The sequence below is a fragment of the Falco rusticolus genome, chromosome 7 (genome assembly GCF_015220075.1).
Source record: "Falco rusticolus isolate bFalRus1 chromosome 7, bFalRus1.pri, whole genome shotgun sequence".
Taxonomy (NCBI): Eukaryota; Metazoa; Chordata; class Aves; order Falconiformes; family Falconidae; genus Falco; species Falco rusticolus.
In genome coordinates, this window is record NC_051193.1 from 49,571,459 (window position 1) to 49,596,587 (window position 25,129).

The window sequence follows — 25,129 nt, forward strand, 5'->3', positions numbered from 1 at the left end:
GGGGAGGAAAAAGAGAAGCAGCGCGCAGCCCCAGTTTCAGCGGCTGGTAACTTGCTCCTCCTGTCGCAGAAGTGCAGTAGCACTTCAGGCAGGGATGGTCTGGAAAGTGGTACGAGCTCTGAGGGCCCGTCTTTGCTTTGATGGCACATTTCTTTTTAGCTGAGCTCCTCGTGTATTCTGACTGCATTGACTTTCTGTGATAACTCTTCCATGTAGCACAGCAAATGATTCTTGAAGAGTTGCCCAGCCAGAAAACTATCCTACTCATTTAGCCAGAAAACTATCCTACTCATTTAGCCAGAAAACTATCCTACTCATTTAGCCAGCAGTGCACTAGCATATTTTGGACTCTTTAAGTTCTTATTTGTCTATGGATATTTTTTCTTTTTCGATAAAAGGTACCAGAGAGTGTTGAACAAAATAAAAACTCCACCCAAACCAAACCTGCTACTACTAATAGAAAAGGAAAAGGTGGAAAGTAGTTCACAGATTTTCAATATATTTTACCTTAAACTCAAAGGTAACATTAAAAATACACTCTGTCCATAATTTAATTTAAAAGGGTGTTTGGGTACTGTAGTTCTGATCTGTTGTACAGCTGTGAATGGAATAGCTTTTAACAGATACTGGCATACTGTAAGAAGAGTTGCAGCATTGAAGTAAGCTAAGTTTAACCTTTGGTTGCTTAGTGTTGCTTTAGTGTTGGAGATACTTGGTTTTTATTTTCTTCTGTTAGTCATTCTTAGCATTTGCTGGTTAAATAAATAGCCGTTATGCTTTCTAGAAATAAAAAGCAGTATACAAGTGCTAACTATTAACATTAAATGACAATTTGGTAATGATAAGCAAGTTATCCAGAGCATAGGACCCTTTTGTTAGTGTCTTGCAGCATTCACTGGCGATTGAAAGTATTTAAAAGTCCAACTTGGTGATGTATTTCATTGTGCATCAATGACATACTTGTTTCTCCCACAACAGCATTTGGCTGCCTGTTTGCAATTATGTAGTGGACTTGGTAGGGTGTCCTGTAGGCATAAGTTAAAATGAGTGTTTCTTAGCAGCTGGGGAAGAGAGGCCAAAGACTGAATTGGCAGGAGTGTAACCTTCCTTGATGAGGAACTTTGCACCACATGTGTCTTGGTGTTTTTTCCCCAATGGGTAGCATTAAATAGTGCCTAAGAGTGCATACATCATTACAGCATTAAACAGAGCCTATAAGTCTGTCAGATAAGGTGTGCTAAACAGGAGAACCTTCGATACAGTAGGTGTAGGCCAGCTGTTTCATAAGGAATGTAGTTTGGAGAGGAAGGTAGGATCAGAAATGTGGAAAGCCTCCTGCATGTGGGAGAAGCTAATCTGGTGCTAGAACAGAAATGTTCGTACGAAGGTGAGAGTGGAAATGTGGAAGAGACTGTTAAGTAATTCCATCTACTCAGCCTGTGGGGGTGTAACAGATGGGATGGGAAGGCAGAGAGCAGTCTTGTGGTATTTGACCCCAAAGGCAACAAGCCATTTGTTCCTTGTACTGCGTTGCCACAGCTGAGGTCAGCAAAAGCATTTCAAGATGGATTTGTGTATTATAAATGGGAAGGGGGCATGGTTGGATATTGTCTGTGAAGGATCTGACATGAGAACTTGCTTTCTAGCCCAGACTAAAATTGTCCAGATGTAATGACTTCAAGGCAAATACCAAATATACGAAGGCTTAAAGTAACCTTGATGGATGCTGAAAGGACTAAAGCTGTCAGTGGGGATAAAGTCCTTTTTTTTTTCTATTCCAGCTTCTTATATCACTTCCATATTGTGGTCACACAACCCTCTCACCCTCTTTACACACATGTCATGATCGCCTCTAACAGGTACCTGTGCTGCCAGAGCTCCTAGGATCTCTTAGGTGCTTTAGAAAGAAAGCATTCCTGCAGAAAATTTTCAGTTCAACTGGATTGAAGTACTGTAACGTGTACAATCGCGAATCACAGCCCAAATTTTTTAAGAGTCCCCAAAACTGAAAAGCTGGGGGCAAAGGCTGGAACTAGAGGGTATGTTGGTTGTTTCTAAACTATCATACAAGCTTTACTTGTTCATTGCTTCTTTCATTTAATTTACGATGGCAGATGAATGTTGGTTTTGCGTCTTAAAATTTATAGAATATTCAGATGTTAAAAGTGTTATTAATAGGGGAATTCATAAAATCATGCTTTCTTTTTAAAGTTTCCAATTTTTATAAACTATATTAATCACATCTGCAACTTGTTATTTAGCATAAGGCAAAGAGTGGTCTTTTTGTTCTGTGCCTGTATGGTGCCCATCACAATGCATGCTTTGACAGAGAGCTGCTATGCACAAATAATTGCTGATCGTTATAAAGCAAGTACAGTTATACAGAACGCAGTTTTTCCTTTGCCTAAACTTTAAATACCTTGTAGCCAATGTTCTTCCTAATGCCATCCGTCATTCTGTTACAGACTAAATGATTTTTTTATCACCAAAACATTGTCAGTAAATTCCCTCAAATATGTTCCCTGGAGTGACATTGCTTTAAAAAAAGTCTGTTACACATTTAGTATTATACATAGTAAAGAAGATTTGTTACTTTGTGCTTACATGGATACTTGTTTTGTGCAAATACATTTTTCCCCTAGGAATGAAATACGGGGGCTTGAATGTGTGCTATAAATTGACTACAGTGGTAGGTAATAATCAGGTAAAAATATTAAACAGGATCTGGGAACGGATGAAATCCCTTTATGGTTTATTTCTGGACATCTTAATGCTTGGTCCGTTAGATATTAGACCTTTGTAATGAAAGCGTAATGTTATTTTTGGCTGTCAGTCAGAAACTGTTGATGGAAACACTTTCCATGCTAGCACGTAGCTATGTGAACTAGGAATGTTGTTTCTTTCTCTTTCTTGATTTCTGCTGTGGGGTGTGCCAACACCATGGTCTGCAGCATGGTGCTGTGATAGCAGATCTGACCCCAGATCCTGACCTGGAAATAGCGTGACTGGCTGAGAAGGAGGGTACATTGCCTTTCAAGTATTTCAGTACTCTGTCTAGGGCTCTCCCTTGGGTAGCTCTCTTAAAGCTAAGTTGGGTGTTTATATGCTACAGAAACACCTGCAGCATTCGACATGCCCTTTTACTATTTATGTAGGCCAGTAAAAACCAGTGTTAGTTTTTATGTGCTGCTAGTTTCAAAAATGTTTGTCCCTGTGGTATCCCATCACAATTCTACTCCCTAGTTGTGGCTGCTGATGGCTTTTATGGTGGACCTCAGCCCTCTGTTACATGAGAGGAGGAAGGGAGGCTGTGTTTGTACATGAGATGCCTTCTGGGAGGGGAGCGGTCAGTGTGTCCAGGACCATATCGTTGGGACCAGGATGGAGCACAGCTGCCTTGTGCCTTTCCCTCTGTGATCCACTTCCACTGCATTTTCTGCTCTGCATCCAGCTGGCCTCAGTTCACTTGTGCATACTCAGGATGTGTTCCCTTGTCATGGTGTAGTTTGAGAACTGCTGTATAAGCAGTCTTAAAGAGGGGAAAGAAGAATTTTACAGTGTTCTATACTACAGTGAAAAAAGCCTCATGCATTACTATAGGATTCTTTTTTTAGCATGCATCAGTGGCTAGAAGGCGTTGCATTCCTTTATGGATCATGCATTGAGGCCTGGGTAAAATCATTCATAGTGAGTTTGTTTAATTGAATTGTAAAATTATAGTGGTGTTAGTTAAAAAGCTTGGGAGCTATTTGTGCAAGACCCAGCAAAACAGAAGGCATATTCTGCTGTTGAAAATACCTTCTCCACTTTTCAGCTGCCTCTCTGGCCTGGAAAAGGAGAGACTGGCAAGAAACTCCTGTTTGAAAGGTGTCTTTAATAACTCACAAATGAACATGCTCTACAAACTTCATAGACATGTCACCTGAAAGAGTTGCTAAACAGATTAATTACCCCGAAAGCTGCCCTTTGCCTTTTTCTGCTTCTCATTGTTTCCAGGCTGTAACCTGAAGCCTCCTGGCCAGCTGTTTATTTCCCGATCCTCTCGGGAGTTCCTGAGCTTGGCCTTCATGCTTGGCAAATGAGAACATCAAAGACATGTCTGGGTAGTTCCAAGTGGCAAAGCTGAACTGAACTTCCAGTTGTGTAGGTGTTTACTATCACATTCTGAGCTGCAGCAGTTGTTTTCCTTGTTACTGCTGCTCTATATGGCATAGTCCTCTTAATTGTCTTCCTGGGTTGCAGCTGGCAATGAGGGTTGAGGATGGGACAGGGGTAGCGGATTAAAGTTTGTGGTCCTAAGAACTTGGGTGATGGGTGTGAGCAAGGCCAAGGCTGGGAGGAAATTGTAGGGAAAGTTTCTTGCGAACTGTTTACAAAACCATGCTGCTTGTGCCAGGCTAACCTGAGCAGCGCGTTGAGCACAGCTGCATTGAATAGGTGATAGAAGAACTCAGATGACTGGTGCATTATGATATGAATATCTAAAATTAATGTCTACTCAAAAGGAAAGCTATGTGGAAAAGCAGAATTGCTTTAAAAATCATTCTGGAAATGGTACGATGTAAGTCACTATTGGTTTTTACTGGGTATGCCTTTATTAATCTGCTGCAGGGTCAGCTTTGTTAACTAGTCTCTCTGCTGCGGTCCACCTCCTTTGTTCTTTGTCATCACATTGTGGTAAGTAAAAGGAAGGATTGTTTTGTAAGCAAGAGACTTGTTGCTCTTTTATAGACTGTGCTATTAGCTATTTTACATGCTTATGTGTAACTACAAGAACTTAGAGCAATATGGCCTACTGCTGGCAAGAGTGATAAGTTGTATCAAATTTTGTAGAAAGCAGTTCCTTGAATCTTACGCATAACATGTTAAACACTGTATCAAAATAAAATTAAACCAATAGCAGATCGGAGATTATTGTTGTTCTCCCTCTTACCCCACCAAAGCAAATTCTTCAAGCATATTCCTTTTAAAATGTTTGTTCTTCACTAGCTGCTCACTGCTGCCCTTTTAAGGCACTTTTTGAACCAACCCTGTTCAGGTGCGTGTATCTCTGTCTTATAACTTCATAATGCCACTGTTAAGAGGAATGTATTCTGAGGAAAGATAGCCATAGACATTTAGGTTAACATTTCAAAAGCTTTTCCAACTATATTAAAAAAAAAAAAAAGAAGAAAAAAGCCATGATCCTACTTTATTCAAATTGTTGTTGTGATACACTACTTCAAATGTATTTGATCCAAGTCAAATATAATGACACAAGATACGGGCATCACTAGTATTTTTACAGTTGGGGGTTTTTTTTACACCTTCAACTTCTGCTTAAGTTAGCTTTTCTGTGCTATTTGGATAGTGTTTGTATTTAACTGTCTTAGAATAAAACCCCAGTGTTTGCAAGCAGAGAACATTTATTTCCCTTTATATTTCTAAAGCTAAGTGTGAGGCATTTTTTTCTTCCCTTTGGTACTTTTGTTGAGTTGACATAAACTTTCCTCTGTGACCCAAGTGTGTGTTAGATAAATTAGCTCTCTGTTAATGGAATAGTGCTATCAACTCCATTAACTGCTTTACTGGATGTAATTGGAAATAACTTCCTTAGAAACCTGTATATATTTTACATTAGCACAAGAAATATATTACAGTCAAAAATTCTCTGGAAAATTGATGTAGTATAATTTGGTTTTATAGGTATTCAACATATGTTTCATATGGATTTAATTTTCAAATATAGAACCACTACTTTTTTTGAAGAAAAGGACAAGGTTGTCATGTCCCTAAACATGAGGGATGAGACAGTGCATCGCAGCATTCAGTGTCACAGTCATTTATTTAATCTGTGATTGCAGATTGAAGTTCTGTCGGTGGAATGAAGACTGACCACTACATCCAAATTCTGGTTTGCATGGAAATTGCGGCATGTGCACAGAATTTCTTCGATGCAGAAGTGTGTGAATTATATTATCTCATTGCTCAGTAAACAGTTGGGAAATCAAGGGTGGATGAAACTGGACCGTAGCTTTGTTTTAAATCCCCCATATTTCATGCTTCCTTAAATGCTGGGTAGGACAGATGAAAAAACCTTTTCCTCTCCTCTTTCCTTCTCCCCTCAATGCCTCTGCATTCAAGAGAAAGCAGCACTATTCAGCAGCTGTTCAAAGCACTGATGGATCATCAGGAGTACTTCTGACTTGGATTGCTCAAGGAATGTGCCTGAAGCTCTTGTTCTAGCAGTGCAAGACTTCAGAGATGGTGTAGGCAGAAATGCTCTTCTCGTACTGTGACATTGCATGGGCAGGATTGCAGAGCTTACTGTGACCGGAGGAAGCCATCCCACGCTTCCCCTCCTAGCTCGTGGATACATATATCAAAAGTCGGGTAAGATTAAGTAAAGACTTTAACTGTTTGAGCAGGCCTGTATCCAAAAAGAGCACTGACAGTGCCTCACGTTTATCTCTGCACCAAATATTCCCCATTTTTATTGCTATATAACATTTGCAAAGAAGAATAGGGGGAAGCCACACGTGGATGATGGTGGTCACGAGGAATGGTGATTTTTGACTTTCAGATTGTGTTAACCTTTATCAGAACCAGTGAGAGCTCTATGCAGCTGGGAGCAGGCTTGAAAGGTAACTTGAGCAGCATGCCTAGTATAGCAGCGTGCTGTCTTGGTGAACTCTGTGTACTTGGCTTCAATATAGATTTTTAAGTTATTTATAGACTTCTGTTCGGATTGCTGACTGAGTGTGCAATGATATTTGCCAGACAGAAAAAAAAATACTTAAAGAGAAATATCAGAAATGGCATTGGGTAGTAAATAAACTTTGGGTAAAACAAACTTTAGTTTACATTTACTTGATCATTGATACTTTTTTTTTCAAATAAAAAATCCTGGATGAGCCAAAGTGAGGATGTTCATACTATTAGCAGTTCGACTTTCTTACGTTACGGCAGGAGGGATAAGGATACAGATCATGCTGGTGTTAAGGAGGGGGGGATGCTGTGTTTGGGAAGGTTGTGGTTGTAGGTGCCTTACTTAGCTTGTCAGTAGAGTGCAGAAGCTGTAATGGCTGAAGGCTTTGACATTCTTCTCAAGAATTTCTGACGGAGCAGCATGGACTCAGTGCTTTTCTCATTGTACCTTTGGTCTCTCAACAGATGTGTCCTCAACCTGTTTTGTCTGGTACAGTGTTCTCTGAAGACTAGCAAAACTTAGAAAATATGCCCCCATTGTTTGTTTCTTTGTTTCCATGGCCAAAGTCAGTCATCACCTCAAAGATACCTTTGCCAAGGCCACCAGTAAGCAAGAGGCAGAGACACTGTACAATATACTGTTAATGGAAAGGAAAAGATAAATCTGGCTACCTGAAATTTTCCCCATAAAACCTTTAGACTTCATGACCAAGAAAAACCTTGAGTTAGATTTGCCTCAGGATTATACTTCAGCTGCTGGCATGGTGATTGCATAGATAGCCATTAGACAGCACAAAGTGTCCCAGGTACAAGTGGAGGTAGTTTGGTAAATGTTGTGCCTTACTTATAGGCTATTGTAGTCATATGATAGTCATTCCCCATATCCTGGGAAATGGCAGGGTCCCAGAGACAGCAGCAGTGACCGCTGGCATGCATCCTGCCGTGCTCACGAGTGTGCTTTTGCGTGTGTTTGTAAGCAGAGTGTGAAAATGCATTCCATGACAGTAAGCCACATAAAGCTAGTTTTTTTCTAGAAAAGTCTAGAAAATGAATTGTTCCAAAAACCAGAACCTATGCAATTGCCCAGATCAGCAAGAATTTTCTGCAAGAGGAGAGGGATTGACACCATTGCCATACTGCTTTTGAGGTCCTCTCAGTACAGGTTGAGATTGGGTTCGGAGTTTACTTGGGTGATAGGAATTGGTAGGAAAGCGTAAGTACTTGCAACAATTACATTGCAGGGTTATTTTGAAAGTTTGTGTGAGTAGATACATATGCAAGTCTTTCAAAAATTATTTAGCATTTCTCATGTACTTGAATGGTATATATTGGCTTTGGTGAGTAATTTTGGTGGTATTTGTAGAAGCTGTATTGTTGCATGACATGACTACTGTTAATGACTCCAGTATTTTTGCTTTATTGCATGTACATGTGACTCTTTAAGAGTCAGCTCCTTTGTTCTGCAAGAGCCTGACTTACATTTGAGAGGGTGGAGAAGTGGGGAAATTTTGTAAAGCCTCAAATGAACAACTGCCCCATTTTTTTCCGTACACTGCTTCCTCCAGCTCTACATACCTTCTTGCATTTCTGTACTCTGTTTCTGAACTTGTCAGTGAGATCCAGCAATCTGTGGAAATGTTCTTCTCAGGGGTCTTGATCTTCCCATGTTTCTTTTCTGCTGTTTTGTACTTCTACATCTTGCAGAGTGTCTCTTGTCCTGGGGTTGCGTTAACTTTACATGTTGACTGCAGAAATGACTTGTCATGAGAATAGCAAATAGCATCAGGAGATTTCCTTTGGGCTGCCCCTGTTTTTTGGACTGCCACAGCAGCTTTGGGCTGCCCCTGTTTTTTAGATTGCCACAGCAGCTTTGCTGCTGTCCAGTCTCTCTCGTAGCTCCCCATTACAGCCCTGCCACTGCATTCTGTACTTGTGTCACTGTTCTGTTGCTGGGTCTGCATTTCTCAGACTTTCTGTGTCTGAGAAGATCCAGCTCTTTCTTGGGATGTGTGCGATTAAATGGTCTTTCTACAGCTTTATCTTTGTAGAGATGCCTGGTTTTCATGCAAAGTAATTCAGAAGGGAGGAATTTCCCAAATATAGCATGAATTTTTCAAGAGGTAGGGGAGAAGGGAGGATGGGGAAACTAAATGTTAGGATCACTGTGACTTCTGAGCTGCAGAAGTCAAATGTGTTACTAGAGAAGCATACTTTAGAGTTGATTTTATTGGTACAAGGAACACAGCTTTCATACTTGTGGAGCAGAGCACCCATTCCTAAGGATGCATATGTGTTTTATCAGTCAAATGCAAACTGTGATGCACATCTGTGTGAGATTGTACTGACGAACAGGTTTTGCTGAATGACCTTTTGTAATGTTTGCAGTCTGGAGTTAAGTCCAGAACATCTAGAACAGCTGTGAGTCTGCTTTGCCTCCTGGGCTTTAGATATTAAACTGTGGTTTCTTTCCCAGAGTTCTCTCGTTTGTACCTAAATGAAGCATGATACAAACACAAGTTTATGGGGAGGTTGAAGTATGGTTTGTAGAGCTGAGGATGGCTGCAGGTCGAGTTTTGTTTACGCTTAATGCTTTCTGGCTGTGAGGTGCTGCTGAAGGGAGGGGTCTCTGTTCCCACCACCATGCGTGTTCCTGTCCTGTCTGTTGCTTCGGCTTGGCAACTGCGCGACCACTGTGCTCTGGAAGAGCTCGCTGGTTCTGTGGTGCCTTGGTTATTTATTTTGGTGTGTTTTGTTTTCTGATCACAGCTGATCTGAGTCATAGCATGGGGGTGTGATTGCTAGATCAGATGGAAGAAAAGAAGTGGGAAAGTGGGAACACATGTGGGAGGTTGGAGCAGCAAGAGAAATTGCTTCTTGCAGCAACAGCCTGCAGTTAAGATAAAAGTCTGGGTGCTGTGAATTTGCACGCAGAGCAAGGGGAGAGTTTAGTTCTATCCCTGTTTGCTGGTAGTTTTCTTGTTGTGTGAGACTTGAACAAAGCTATTTGATTGCTGCATAGAGCTTTTTTGCCTGCGTAGTGAGGAATCCTTGGTAGCCTGCCCTAGAGGGTGGTGTGGTAATTTTATTTTGTTGTTTATATTTTACAGGGTTTATAGTTATTTTATAATATAAATATGACTATATGATTTCTATATATGAAAAATTTTTGTACCTCAAAGGTTTTATGTTTGGAATTTCTTCTTTATCTTGACTCTTCAGTAATGACTGTGGCCTGGGAGAACATCAGGTGATGAGAAACCACAGCATAAAGTCATTCGTTCATAGGGTTCTGTATAACACAAGTGGACTGAACACAGTGAATTTCATTTAGTTGTTACAGGTGGGGTTGGGAGCACTGCTTGTTGTTGAGGTTGCCTTACATCTGGCATTTAAAACCATTAAAAGCTTTGCCAGGTCTTTATAATTTGGTTAGAAATTTTCCATTCATGAATGCTTGCCTGAGACTAGATATTTTAAATTATTTTTAGGCTTCATCCAGAACGGTTTAGCTGCTACTGAAGGTGAAATTAAGGGAAAACTAGTTTTTAAAATATTTAAAAGCAACTTAGGGTGACCATTTATTTGAATTTCCCAATTGATTTAAAAGTGGAAATCTGGTATGTATTTTTGAAATTCCCCATCTGAATCTACCCATTTCTGCTGAAGTTCTAAATAACTGAAACTCTTTAACATGCTTAGTGAAGACTTGTAAGAATACAGCAGATGAAAGTTTTAAGGGATCTGGTTTCCCTGAGTGCATCTGAACTTGTGTTCCTTCATGTTGACCAAATTGTGCTTGCACCATTCCTTTAAGTCAAAATCAGTTGAGCACTGCTTTAATAAATTGAGCTCAGTGTTGTCCAGCTCACAATTGAAACCCAGGTATAGGAACTGAGAACACGGTCTTCTATCCCATTTATTCTCAATAATTTGTTTGCTGACCCCGGCTGGTGTCAAGGAAGAAACACTGATTCAGCTGTGGAGTGTAAAAATAAACTTGGGATAGAGACTGGAAGAGCTAACGAAGAGAGTAGGATTGTGTACCTTAGGGGCAGGGAGATCAGCCTAAACCAGCTGCAGTGCAGTAGGAGAAGGGAGACAAGACCTGCAGAGCAGTTGAAAGCACTAAAATTGAATGTGGGCCCATGGTCAAGATGTCAGAGAGAACAGGTAGCAGGTACCTGTAAGGGATGATGTGTGTGCGGAAGGGGAGGAAGACAGGAACTCAGTGAACTGTAACTAGGGTGGTAAGACTGGAGGGCTAACAGTAGGACTGAAAAATAGGCAGTGCTCTTGTCCTTAGGAAGCAGGATAGGGCCAAGATCGTACTGAGGCAGTAGAGGAAACAGTATGTGTAAGTGAAGCAAGCTCCCTCCTAAGGGATCCCTCTGGTTTTGTCTGCCTTCTGCTGTTCTTAAATTCTTGTGAAATTCTTTGTCACAACGTCCCATTTTTTTTCGGATCTGGTGTGCTGTACAGGGTTAACTGTCAGCTTTGCCCATTAGCTCACCTGGCAGAGGTTTGTATGTGGATATGCAAGTCCCCAAACTTACTGTGTTGGAAAACACTTGCAACTTTGTATGTGCTTTGAAAAGCACATGTACAGATTAAATGCATCAGTTGCAATTTTCTACCTTAGATGCTCACAGCCTGTATCCTTAGATGCTTGCCCTTGTTTGTTGTTTTTTAGGGAGCCTTGTGAGGCCTCTGTTCAGTAATCAGCTGTATGTAATGAAAATTCTGTCTCCTTTGAGTGTTCCACTTTCCTCTGGGGCTGAATTCAGGGCTCTGGTGGCTGATAATATTGCACTGGTGCATACTCACAGCTTAACTAAAACGTCTGGGAGCTGCGCGTGTATTTTCTAAGTGAAGTGCTGTGTATAAGTATGTACTATAGAAATACTAAGTTCAGTCTGTCTCCAGGCAGGTGCTCAAAGTTAGCAACATGAAGCAGAGAGACGTTAAGGTAAAGCATTATTTCTATCTGCAAAATGGGGACACCCTATGCTGAGAAATGTGTTTAAAACTCCTTTATGCTTGTAAAGCTCAAATGAGTGTCTCTGTGGAAGCCTTCAGTGTTCTAAGGCATTGTTTTGAATATTGTTTTGGTACAGAAAGTGAGAACCAGAGGGACCTCAGAGGTAGGGCACATTGTGCTCCCTGGAAGAGCTGTCAGTGAAGATTGTAATGGGTGGGGGAGTAAATACTTCTGTACACATGTAAGGAATCTGTTAAAAGATGGATCTAGGGCCATGAATGTATGGTGGGCAACTGGATTTGAATTTCCTTACTCTTGTTTTATCTTATCTAGTTTTTAATTGATCTTATGGTACTGATCCAGCTGATTATCAGGAGATAGCTATACAGCTAGTCTCATATGACAGTGTCTGTGTCTTCAGCTTACTTTTAAACAAAGTGTGCCAAAACTGCACTAAGGGCATTGATTTTATTTCTAAACCATTTCCTTCCAAATTTACAAAGGCATTAGGTTTCATCAAAGTAAAACTTTCTGGTAAAGTTACAGCTTACAAGATTTGTCAGTATCAGAGTGCAAAGCAAAATATAGAAGAGATACAAAGGATACAAAAATCTTTCTCCTGTTCTTAGCTTCTCAGTAATTAAGTGTTTGTTTATTTTTCTGCTGTGAGAGAATTAGGCTCCTGACCTCTTCTTCCTCATTTCTATCTTGCTATGTATTAAAAAAATACATGATAATTATTGAGAGGGATGTGAATCAACACACCTCTAAATAAGAATCTCCTTAACTTCCAAGTAGCTGTTGTGCTGTTGGCCCAGAAATAAGTTGGTTGGGGTTTTGGTGTGGGGTTTTTGTTTGGTGTTTTGGTGTTTGTTTTTCTTTTTGCTTTGGCCACATCTTTTTTTCATTCTTTTCTAGTATGACTAATTTTGGAAGTGGAAGTTGGCTTTAGAAGCCATTCATAGCTGTGTTCAGTGGGAAGTTTAGACAGTGTATAAGAGTGCTTGGCCCTTTGCACTTGAAGAACAATTCTGTTAATTTACATTTAAGGACAGTTTTCTTTTTCCAAAGCGTACTTTTCTGAGGACTACAACAAACACTTTGGATTACAGGGTAAAAATGAGACAGCGTGACTTGACGCTTGCAGCTTGCAAGTCTGTGACGTGGATCCCTACTCCACAAAGCACAGGACGTCTACTGGTGCTCCACTCTACTTCCTTGTAAATGTAATTTAAAACAATAACTCTTAATTAGAAATAATATCCTAACAAAGTATTTAGGACAAGAACTTTGAAACTGTTTAATCGCCACAGTCCTGTGGGTTTTTTCCCCCCTCTCACTACTGAGATAGCTGGCTGCAGATTTCCTGACGTTACTTAACATCACAGAGTGTCTGTCACAGCACCCTCAAAACTATCAAGCTACAACAAGGTCTTTCACCACCTCATACCAGCATCTCTTCATACAGCTCTCTGCTGCCTTCTCATCTCGCCTCATCCAGGGCACGTTCTCTCTTCTCTTGCTTCTTCCTCAGCTGCTCCCTCTTCACTGGCTGCCCAAGCCCTTACCAGAACCAGCCACAGCTGCACCTTATCTACATCGACCAACCCACTGCCCCTGAAGCCAGCCCACAGCTGTATGTTATCAATGTTAATTAACCCAGCTTCATTCCTCTACAAGTGTCTTACAAGTATCTGTTTTATAGCTCTGATTTATAGTTTGTTGAAGTAAACACAAATTTCTGAGATTTATGGATTTGATGTGCATCTTTCTGTGTCTTCATATTTTAAATGGATTTTTAAATGTGTTCTGTTTCCAGAGAGAGTGCAGAAGGAGGAAGAGTGATTGTAGAAGTTGATGACAAAGTGGCAAAAGTCAGAAATATAAAGGTATGCTTTTTGTTGTCTTCTTATATAAGGATCCTGATATCCTGATGCTTTTCTGTGTTTGTTCGGCTATTGGATCATTCTAATAAAAATATTAAGGGAGAAGTTTAAACTGGCACAGCTCTAGAACAATTGCAATAAAAGTGTTGGGGAGGATTGTTTTGGTTTGGGGCGTGGGTTTTTTTTGTGACAGTGGATTTAACATGTAGTTATGTGTTCTGTATTTTATATTTGTCGAAACTTCTGCTGTCTGGCTGCATGCCATCATTCAAAGCTGTTAGTAAATTGTTTAGGATTTTGTGCTTATCTTACTAAACATCTGGATAATTTCTTTCCTTGTGTGTCTCCTCTTCTCATGTTTACACTCAAAGTGCAACTGACTTGCATGAAATGAAGCAAAATGTGTTCAGCTACGCTTCAGGCCTTGATAAAAGACCAAGAACTATAAGACTAAACTGAATGTAGCTGTCATCCTTGGTGAGAGCTCCGGAGCCAGCGTGCTGGGGAATCAGCCCTCTGGTTTAGACTCTTGAACTACTTAAAGCTGCCATGGTCTTTCACAAAATTAATAGAATAGGAGCAAAGCAATTTTGTGTTGTCAAGCACGTTTCTGCTTGAAAGGCAAATAAATGAACAGTGAGATTACTGTGGGGATGCTAGAAGGCGGGTTTGTTGTTGTATTTCTTGTCTCCTGTTTGTATCTGCAAGGAACCCAGTGATTCTAGATTGCTGGTTCAAGAGAAATGCATTGAAGAGAAACCTTGTCAAAAATTGAACGGAAAGATTTGAACTATTTACTTTTTTCTGTTACAAGTATTCTTGTATTGACAATACAGGTGCTTGTTTTTAAAGAAAGGTATCACGGATGTAAAATGTTGCCTATTTTCTGGGTATTTCCTTTCCAAAGGCTGTGTTTGCAGAGTCTGACACTCATTACTTTCTGAAATAATTTTACCCAGTTCTTCATACATTTGATGAAGCTCTCACCCCGGTGCAAGGCTGCCCATCCCCAGGCCATTCTCAGGCAGGCTGGGGGGCCCCAGGCTGCTGCGAGGGGCCCTGGCCTGAGGGCTGCCCACCCCCTCCCGCAGTGAGTGGAGGCCTGGGTGTTGCAGCTGCCTGACAGGGTGCAGCTGAGCCTTATTAGACCTGGAGGGTTTTTAATTTTGTTTCAAGAGGCGCTGTGGGCTGCCTTGGGACTCTGGGGCTACCACAGCAGTGGGGCAGACTGCGCGCAGCAGGCCGAGAATGGTGGTTTGGAGGCACAGTGGCTGGTTTGTGGACTGTTTCTCTCTTGAGCTTTCCCAATTGGTGAGTTTTGTAATGGGCGTGAGTTTGCTTTACGCATAAACTAAATTTAGGCAGCCTTTGATGAATCCAAGTTAGTGTGTAAGTTAACTTTATACACTAGTGTTCATGTTATATCTGGGGTAGGTACGCATTGTAGTTCAGAGCAAAATTATCCCAGCTGTGGTCAGGGGCTGCTTTTCCTGAGGTAAAAGGGAATTGTTTTGTTGGGTTTTATTTTTTGTTTTTTCTACACATTCCAATAGGAAGGCAAGCTGTCTTCTGCTTATTGCTGTAGAAAACCAAAGAAAATAAAGGTAATCATAAAAATCTCTGAATCACCATGTTGAAAATGTCATTACTGAAGATGATCAATAGGCTTGTTAAGACATTAATTCCGACTAAAGGAAACCTTGGTTGTACTTAATTCAGTGTGACAACTTTGGACTCATGCAGGGTTTAAAATACCTACCTCTTTACTTCAAAGATAATTTAAAATTGTGTCTGTCCTCTTTTGCTGTGCTCTTTCTTGATTTAATAAAGCCGTAAAAGTCATAAACCTGTCAGATGAGCCTGTAAGTTAGTTTTCCCTGGAAACATCACAGCTAGTGGCAGAGTTTGGTGCTTAGAGTGCCCTTTGTCCAGTAATCTGGCAGACAGCACTGTCACCCCTGGGTTTTGGCACCATTAGGTAGCAAATTATATCAAACCTTTTTTTCTGCTTAGATTATTCCAAATGTCAAGGCTACAATAAAGTTAGTGGTAAGATCAGAATTACATGTGGATGGTGTTAATTTTGTGTAATGTTTTGACTCATTGCTCTCCTTTGATGAGTAGAACAATGTATAGTTCATAAGCTTATATATTTTATTACAAGTCACTTGGGCAAGATTATACAGACTTAAACAATTCCCTTAATTTCAGTCACCATTTCTGACTATTATGCTAGAAAGGCTTCACTGTCATTATTACTAAACTGTAAATGTTAGGTTTGTAGCGCGCAGTTCCAGTGACAGAAGCATTTGCTTGCAACCATGACAAAGCGAAGGGAAAATGGGGGAAGAGACCTGTGTTTTCAACTATGCAGTGAGAATATTAGTTTTGTTTTCTCACCTGGGGCCTCATTTCTGTCATGTGGTTCTTGGTGAAACAGAAGGACAGAGAAATATCTAAAGGGTTATAGAGCTTTCCTGCCAGTATGTAGATGTTGTGAAGATTAACTAAATCGCTTTAATTTTACTACATTTTACTACAATATTAGCTGTAGTAAATGAACCCTTCAGCAAAAAGGCTTCAGCAGGTCTGTCATGGAGGTCTCTGCATCACTCTGAACATCAAAGAAAATTTAATAAAGAGGATAAACTATTTGTCATTCCTTTTCCACAGCACAGATCCTAGTTAAACTTCCTGTTTTAAAATGCTTGCTTTTCAGTTAGCTTCAAAGTGAATGGTTTTTTCTGTCTGTTTCCTTCTGTTGTCAGGTTGACAGTAGGCCTGACAGCACTTGGGACTCGAGAGAGAAGACTGTCGCCTTCAGCTTTGATTACTGCTACTGGTCAGTTGATCCGGAAGATCCAAAGTATGCATCTCAGGAAATGGTAAGTGATGCTGTTCTTCATGTCTGTGTTTCCATTCTGTTTTGTCCTTTATAATCACATCCACAGGAAGAGACAGAGACGCAGGATACCTAAAACTTTGTTTTCTTTTCTGCCCCCATCTTTTTCTTATTTTGTTTCTAATACCACAGTACTCGGTCCTTTTATCTTAAGTTGGTGCAGTAGGACTGTAATACCCTTGTTTTTCAAGTAATGCATGCTTTCATTAGATATGTTAACTTTGGTAGTGATCATTAATTTCAGTGATCTGAGGACTCTAGGCTAGCAATGAGACATTTTGTTCGGGGGTGGTGGGGGGATCAGATTCCAGAGGGACAAAGCTCTGAAATGAGAGGAAGGAGTGTTGAGGCAATTCTGAGAGGGTCAACAGTGAAGTAATCACATCTTTAAATAACAGTACTTATTTTACTTATACAATACTGTTCTGAGAGCACTTTTCATTAATGAAACATCAGAAACCTCTTATAATTAATGGAGATTACTTCTAGCTTGAGGAGCCAAGGTTTGATTAAGAAAGAAGGTAGAAGGATTCAGTATTTAAATTGAATATGGTTACAAATTTTTGTTAATAAACAAGGAATTATTACATCTATTACAAATAAATATAATGCACAGTAGAACTATCAAAATGTTTCACTATGCATGCATTTTATTACATGTTGGCATTAAAATAATTTTTTGCCTCTGTTTGGTCTTCAGAATTGTACCATTTCATCTTTGTCTGTTGTTGGTGTGATTGTTCCTGAAATTTCAACTTGTATAATTGTGTTGTTTTCACAGAAAGTATCACTTAAGGCTGAGCTAGTCTGGTGAAGTTTGTCTTTCTGGTAGTGATGAGCACAGAATTGTTTTACTTACGGGAGTCAACATTTGAAAAACTATCAGATTTGGCAATTACCAGAACTACAGTTTAAATTCTTGACTGTGTTCCATTTCCTTCTTGGTGCAATAGTGTGGAAGCAGTTTGGGGAACTTGGGAAGTGTATTTAGTGTTTAAAAAAGTAAGTTGTCTTTCTAAAGTATCCAGCACTAGGTAAGATTCCATTTTAACAATTACAAATAACAAATCTTTGAGTGCTGAACTGCTGGGGTCCGTCATTCCCCTTATGTTGTCTTACTGGGTTATTTTGATTGTGTTCTTTGTGAGTTTCTCTCATACTGTGCTTAGAAACAGCCTTCTTAGAGCTGTTGACAATACAGTTGGCTTTCTAGCTGAAATGGTTCAGTAGATGAAATGTTGATAAATACAGTCTGCCAAGTCAGTTTTATCTCTACTATGTATGAAAAATTATCAGAACTGCCAAATGGAAAATGTAAATACTGGCTACGAAGTGTAATATTTTGTTCTTGTTGTTGTTAAATACAAGTGCGATCAAAAAAGAATGTAAAATGCAATATAAACAGTGCAGCTTCCTTGCTGGGGCTGAGTAGGTATTTCAGACACTGTGGAGAGCCTTGTGTTATCATACAATACAGTTTTATGTAATAAAAACACTGAGGGAAAACATGAACTCCTTGGCCTTAGAAAATTAAGTAATGGGCCATAGTTTCCTTACTTGTGCCTGATGCTGGCTGAAAGGGCACCCAGTGCTGCTTCATGTAACCATTGGGTTACTGAGCCTTAGACAGATGTATTTCATCAAGTTAAGGAAAGTTTAAAGATGGACAGGTGCTTTAAAGGGCCTGGAGTCATAAATGAATTTCTTGGGCTTTTACCTGTCTTGGTGATTGTAGAACCAGTAAAGCATACTTTAAATGTCCTTGAGAAGAGGACTGCAAGAATACTGCAATCTTACCATGCTTTTGTGCATTTCTTTGCCCCCTTACACTGTATGAATGAAGTTTATTGTATTAATTCCATGTTTTGAATCATTACTTCAGTGCTGAGCTTGACATTTCTAAGCTTCCTTACAGCAGCGATGCTATCAGCAGCCAAAGGAGGTTCGGTTAACATTGTCATCCAGTAAAAGCTTGCTTTCATGAGCTGACCTTGGATTGCTTTTTCCTTGAAGATGTCCTGCCAACAGTTATAATACACGATTGGTGTATTGGTTGAGGATGAAAAGTAGATTAAAGTATCTGCCTTCAGGTTCATTTTTGTAGAATGCTCTCTTGTAGTAAACTTTTTTGTCCTCTGGGTGGATGTATAAAATGAAGTCCTTGCAGTTTCTTCAGTTATTAAGGTTTCTGTGACAACAAAACAGTAGTGGAAGGGCTGCAAATCTTAGTGTTCAGGTAAAAGTATGATTTTCAAGATGCAAATCCACTTCTCTGAATACTTCTTAGAGTTTCTTCCAGATGTTAACATTGCTCACTTAAGGTTCCAGTGCCTTGCATTCCAGAGATGACTACACAGAATGCATTTTATTCCCCTTTTTTTTATCATGTATTTCACAGGTACTTGTGACAGACTTAAGTCACACATGTGTAAGTACTTTAAAATGTTTGGTTGAAAAGTTTGGATTTATTGTTCTGTTTATAAAAATTGTGCTTTTTCTGCCACCTCTGTTCTACTTGTATTTGCCAAAATGGGAATACATGTTGCCCACCTTGTTTGTTTTTCCTAATATATTCATGTTAATATTTCTTCTATTGCCTTATTTTAATCTAAAAAAAGAAAACAAAAAAGGTTGGGAAGGTGTTTTGGTGTGTGTGTGTGTTTTTTTTCACTTTAGTTTGGAGACAGTAGACCTTGCAATACGGTGAACTGAACCAATTTAGTAAAACTTGCAATGCCCAAGTGACAGATGATATGCCTTTACCTCCCCACCCCACCCCCACCCCTGACTTTAACAGCACTGAAACTGGAAATGTTTTTTCCCTTAAAAGCTGGAGCAAACAGAGTCAAATATATAAATTATTTTTAGGAAATGTTGTCTATGTATTTATTTAGGGCTGAATTTAAAAAATAATTCTCACTTCATTATATACACAAGCTTTCTTGATTGGCATTACATAAATAATGTAAGCCTTGTCATATCTCTGAAAAGAAGAGAGTTTCCTAAATTAAAAACAAAGCTGATTTTTGACTACTGAAGGAAGAGCACATCACTCATGTCTGGGAAGCAGGCCTTTTAGCAGAGAGAACCTGGTGGTTTTGTAATTGGTTTTGGAAGATGGTTTCAGGTACAAGTGGATAGTCTTTGATTGTTATTAAATATTATTCTCACATTTAAAACATTTGAGTAATTAGATCTGAGGCAGAGTTCTTTTTTCTTTATTTCTCTCCTAACTGTGGTGAAATATAAAGCTATACAGTGTTTCTAATGATAACCCAGTAATTTATAAGCTTAATTTAGAAGTCCATTAGTAGCAAACCTAATTCTTAGTCTTCATTTGGAAGTTACATAAATTCTTCACAAAATGTAATATTTTTGCAATAGCTCACCTATGCAAGTATTCATAAGATAAGTAGAATGCCAAATTTTACAATGAGATCTCTGTTTTTAGGCGGCCAGTTTTTGATCCTTGGGCCTGTTGCTTTTGATTTCTTACTAGGCAGTAGAACGCTTTGCGTTGATATTGAGCTAAGGTTTTCATCTGCTTTCACAGATGTGCTGTTCTTTCCAAAGTGGAGCCTACCTTCTCTTTTTAAAGACAATTTTTGTGGATTTGTTGGTGCATAAATAGAATAGAGGAATTAAGAAAGACCCTAAGGGAAGAGTCACTGTCTAAATCAACCCGTTGCCAGCCAGTAAAGGAAGAAGGAAAGGAATCAGATGTGTTAAATCATTCTAAGTATGAAAGGATGAACTAGGCACTAGGGCTACATGGGTAGAATGAGGGAAAGAAACTGAGTATCAAAACATTGTGTGGGACCAGAGAAAGAACTGCAACAAATAAATATGAATTCACATTTAATGGGTAAAATATGAAATGAGAAACAAAAAGAAATTCTAAAAGATTATAGGCATTTATGAGAAAAAGGTCATGCATGGTTTTTCTGATCTTAATTTTGCAATTCGTAACATGCATTTTCCATGGTTATAAACGAGGGAATGGTCTTCCACACCATCACTGTCAAGATATAGTTATACTCTTAAAAAAAAAAAAAAAGAGAGAGAAAACTAAAACCAACCAACCAAAAAAAACCCCCACAAGAACCTGTAATACTTCTGGTGATGTTATTTTTCCTGCCATTTTTGACACAAACTGTTGATTTTTCCCTGTGCCATGTTGCTGCAGAATTAGTTTAGTCTGCACCTGGGCTTTACTGCTTCCATAAAATGAAGTAGTTTCACCATGTCTTCCTGCATTCTTGTGTTTTGGGAGGTTTTTTTGGTTTTGGTTTTTGTTTGTTTTTTGGGTTTGGGTTTTTTTTTTTGGAAGGTGACCAGTAGCAGGGGACATTTGTGTAGAAGTGAGGGGACATTTGTGTAGAAGTGACTACTGCTTCCTTTTCCCCTGCACCCTTCCTCCACAGATGTCTTCAGGAAGCTGTGTGTAGTTCAGGATTGTTTTCCAAAGACTACGTTTGAAATCCATCAGTTTTTGGCCATTGTATAACTATGGGATTATCCTTTAATAGAGATTCATGACATATTTCCATTTTCTGGTAAAAATACTGTGTGATAATGATATTTAGGGTTATAACTTTTATTCTTATAGGCAGATTCAGGCTTACTGATTCATTCTGCTGGATGAATATGATAGTTAATATGTAGGTGCTTTGAGACCTTTATAGTTGTCCTGCAGACAAGCATCTAAATTTAAACTTACTTAATTTTTGTCTGGCATAGAACAGTCTGTTTCAATCTTTTGAGTTTCCTTTTTAAAACCTAAGGTACCTCTTAATGAACTCCTCAGGTCTGTTTTAGCTCCATCAAGCAAAGGAAAATGTTTAAAACAGTTGCGGAACTTAAGTAAATGCCCATTTAAATCCTACTGACAAAAAGAAAGAATAGTTCAGCTTGATCTAATGCAAGTGCAGTTAAACAAAGTGTCTGCACAAGGGTATTCTTAAGGCTAAAGGAACACATGCAAGCATTAAGTATTCTTGTAGCTGGTTGTTATAGCTCCAGTCCTCACAGCTTCCCTCCAGCCATCCTACCCATCCGGTTATTGTGTATGCACAGTAAGCACGGTGGGCAGGCTGACCCACAGGATGTACAAGCAGGTATTTACACACAGCAGTTCCCATAGATAGCTGGTGTGTAGCAATCTGTTCTTTTTGATAAGAGGTATACATCCCATGGCTAATAGGCTTTGAATGGTAGAGAGAGAAATCTAGAAAAGTGTTTAAGTGCCCAACTCGCACTGATTTTTAGTGGGATCCAAATGTCAGACTGGGTTTTCTTGAAACACTTTTTGTAGATCTCAAGCTTAGTTTTTGTACCTTAGTGCATCAGTTAAATGGAGATGTTAATGTTTATAAGGGAAATAATAATTTAGACTTCAGAATTTTTACTCAGGCTGTCAAAAGAATGACATAAATGATATTCATATTGGTCAAGGATTTCTGGGCTTGACTTGATAAGGATTTTATTTTGGTTTGGCATACTGTATTAGGTTTATGCAGGTGTGTATCTTCCTTCACTGTGTCTCTGACTATTATAATTTTCAGTAACGTTATGACCCTCATTGAACCTTCTAAGATGCAGTCATAAAAGCACTCAACCAAAAAGGCTGTGACCAAACAAAAATAAGGTAGATACAAGAAATGTGAGAGTGCACTGAGGCTGTTATAAGTAGCTGAGTGATGATATACTCTTGCATCTTTCCCCCTGAAATATTACATTGTCTGTTTGATGAGAAGTGGCTGCCTATTAAAAAAAAGAAAATAAAAATCTTCATTTGAAAATTCATGTGGATTTCCCTGTATGTGGAGATTGCACTGTGATGTCACATGTGACAAGCATTGTCTTAACGAATCAGGATGATTTTACAGTGAGAAAGCAGTAAGGGTACAAAACCAAGTCTTATTGCAAATGTCAGTAACTGCTCCTAATTTCTTGACCTTATCACTCCCTTCCACCCCCCACCCCCAGTTCTTCAGCACTGGCTTACTAATATAAGTGAGAGAATAACTGTGATTCTGGTTTTTGGTGCACTTCCACTGTGCATTTGAACCATTGAGGGTTTTATAAGACTGTCCAAAAGCAAAACTGTGTTAAATTTAAAGTTGTTTATTTCTAAACTTTATATGACAACTGACACAGGTTCTCTATGCCTGTCTGTCCATTCCAAATGTATGCTAGGAAGAACTCCTTTCTGTTCAAACATATTATCTAATTATTTCTATCTTTGTTTATAAATAGATTCATTGGGGAGACTGGGGTTTATTCTGTGCTCTGAAGGCAGAAATGGGGGTTGCTGATGGCTTAAGTGAGTGAATGCACATGACCCTTTTAAACAGATTTTTTCCCATTTATTTGTTTTTAAAGTACCATAATTGTTTTTTATCACATTTGACTTCCCAGCATAGTTGGGTTTCATACTACTTCCAGCTAAGAAAAATAGTTGGGGAAAGAGGCAGGCAAGCAAATGCTTTTCTTACCTCCTTGTCAGAGTATAACCAAAAAGCAAATAGAAGCAGCAGATGTGCTTGTTTTAATATGCAAGATCTTCAATATGGCAGTGCTTTTTTGTTTTGTTTTTTGGAGGGTTTTTTTTGTTTGCTGACTGCAAAAGTTTAGAAAAGTTACACAACAGTATTGTTTGGAAGCAAAACATTGCAACATACTTTCCCACCCTTTGTCAAACTAAGTCACTGTACTTTTTTTTTTTCTTCCTTTTTTTTTTTAATGCAAATGTAGTCACACTTCTGAAGAACTTTAACTGAGAGACCTTTCCTTTGTAAGCTGAGTCTGTGATACTTCTGTGCCTCCATACGTTCCCTGTGAGATTTAAGTTTTTATTTGTCTTGTGAATTCTCAAGACAAATTAAAAACTGTTATCTGGCATATGTGCTTAATTCTAAAAATTATGACATAATAAAGGTTTAATTTAAATATTTTGAAAAATCCTTCAATTTGTTCTCTTTTCTCTCTCTGCCTCTCTGCACCCCCACTCCCCTTGGTGTAGAAGAAGACAGAAAGAAGAGGCGGCAGTGGTTGTGGGTGTAAATGACATTTTTTTCATTAAATATTTGAGAAGCAGTAAGCATTCCATCCACAAGATGATTTTTTTTTTCTCCGAACCAGCGTGAAACAGAAGTAGAAAGGAGAGCGTGCTATAAGAAAAAGGCTTTTTGTGCAATAATTGGATCACTATATAATGGATTATGATGGAGGGAGGGAAACCACCGTGAGTGCGTGCTACATATCTTCTGCCAGCAACACAGCTGCTGTGTTTAGTTTGTGATCTAATAAGGTCGTTCTTTCTGGCTATACCAAGATTTCTTTTCAGAAAACTTACCTGAAAATTGTCATGAATAATTGCAAATTTCAAAGCAGGCTTTATTGGAAGACAAAGAAGAATTAAGTTGACTTTGAGTTTACCATGCATAACATTAAAAATATGTTTTGGGGAGAAAAAAATTAGTTTCAAGTAACTGAGACATTGAGTTAATTGACAGAAATAATTATATAGTCATATACATACATGTGCAATTATAATTTAATGCAGATGCAGTTAAAATATGAAGCCTAAACAGGAGTACACAAGAAAGGATTAAGCTTAATATTGGTAACAAGTTGAGAGAAATCAATAAACTGTTTCACAAACTATGAAATGAGATATTTTCTGACTGTTCAATCTGCTAGTGCTCATAGTCCCTGATAGGCACTGACTGTTACTTACTAGATACCTAGAGCACATTCTTTACAATATGCAGGCAGTATAATTCACTAAATAGTATTGAAAAGATGTGTAAGTGCATTCAGCAACTTAGAAGAAAAAGAATAACAATTGCTTTGGGTTGTCAGTTGTCATGCACGTTGCAGTGAACCTGCTCATTCACAATCTGTGTTACTCCTATAAACCTGGTGATTTTTGAGTGTCTTACAAGTAAAACCAGAAACTTGGTGCTGGTGACCTGTAAGCTTTCTGAAGTAACTTGACAGCATATGGTCATTTGGAAGGATGACTTTTTTTTTTTTTTTTAACTTCTAGTGATGGAGGTGTATTTTAAAAAACAGTGTTATATAGATAAGCTGTATGCAGATGTTGATTGTTCTTTCTTACTTGCAGATTAACATTCACAAATAAAATTCCTCTATGTGATCATACTGATCTTTTTTCCATGCTCATAAAGTAGTGATACATTTTTCTTATTTTAATCTGAGGAGCATTCCTTACTCTTTCTGCTTTGCAAACAGGTTCCCTTACTCATCTGCAAGTACTTCCACAGTGTGGCTGGACACAGAATGGAAGGTTATATAAATGGTTCTTCCAAGGTAGCAGATTGATCTGAGACTAGTGTTTAACCTGGAGTGGGTTTCCTCCGATCTTGGCAATTTTGTGTGAATAATTTCAGTTAGGCTGGTCTTTTGGGAACTGAAATTACTGAAAAATTAATATGAACTTAGCAACTAAGTCTCCAAGATCATATAGATCTGTGAGTTCTGTAGTAACTGGATGGAAGGATGCTGACAGACTTTTAGTGGGAGACTGGGCCAGGTTTGGGGGTTTTATTTTATGGGTTTGGGGTTTTATGTGGTTTTAGCAGGCAGCTGGCTTATGAAAGATACTGTTGGGCAGGACTGTGCTAGTACAGAATAGTGAGATATGTTTAT

At 38.9% G+C, this 25,129-nt stretch overlaps 1 protein-coding gene across 1 annotated transcript in view; it reads left to right on the top strand.

Annotated features, from left to right (window-relative positions):
• STARD9 (StAR related lipid transfer domain containing 9) overlaps nt 1-25,129 on the top strand; it is a 113,074-nt gene that overhangs the window by 674 nt on the left and 87,271 nt on the right. Inside the window, exons 2-3 of the mRNA XM_037393598.1 lie at nt 13,485-13,554; nt 16,320-16,436. Of these exons, the coding sequence (XP_037249495.1) occupies nt 13,485-13,554; nt 16,320-16,436 (187 nt within the window). The remainder of the gene's footprint in view (nt 1-13,484; nt 13,555-16,319; nt 16,437-25,129) is intronic.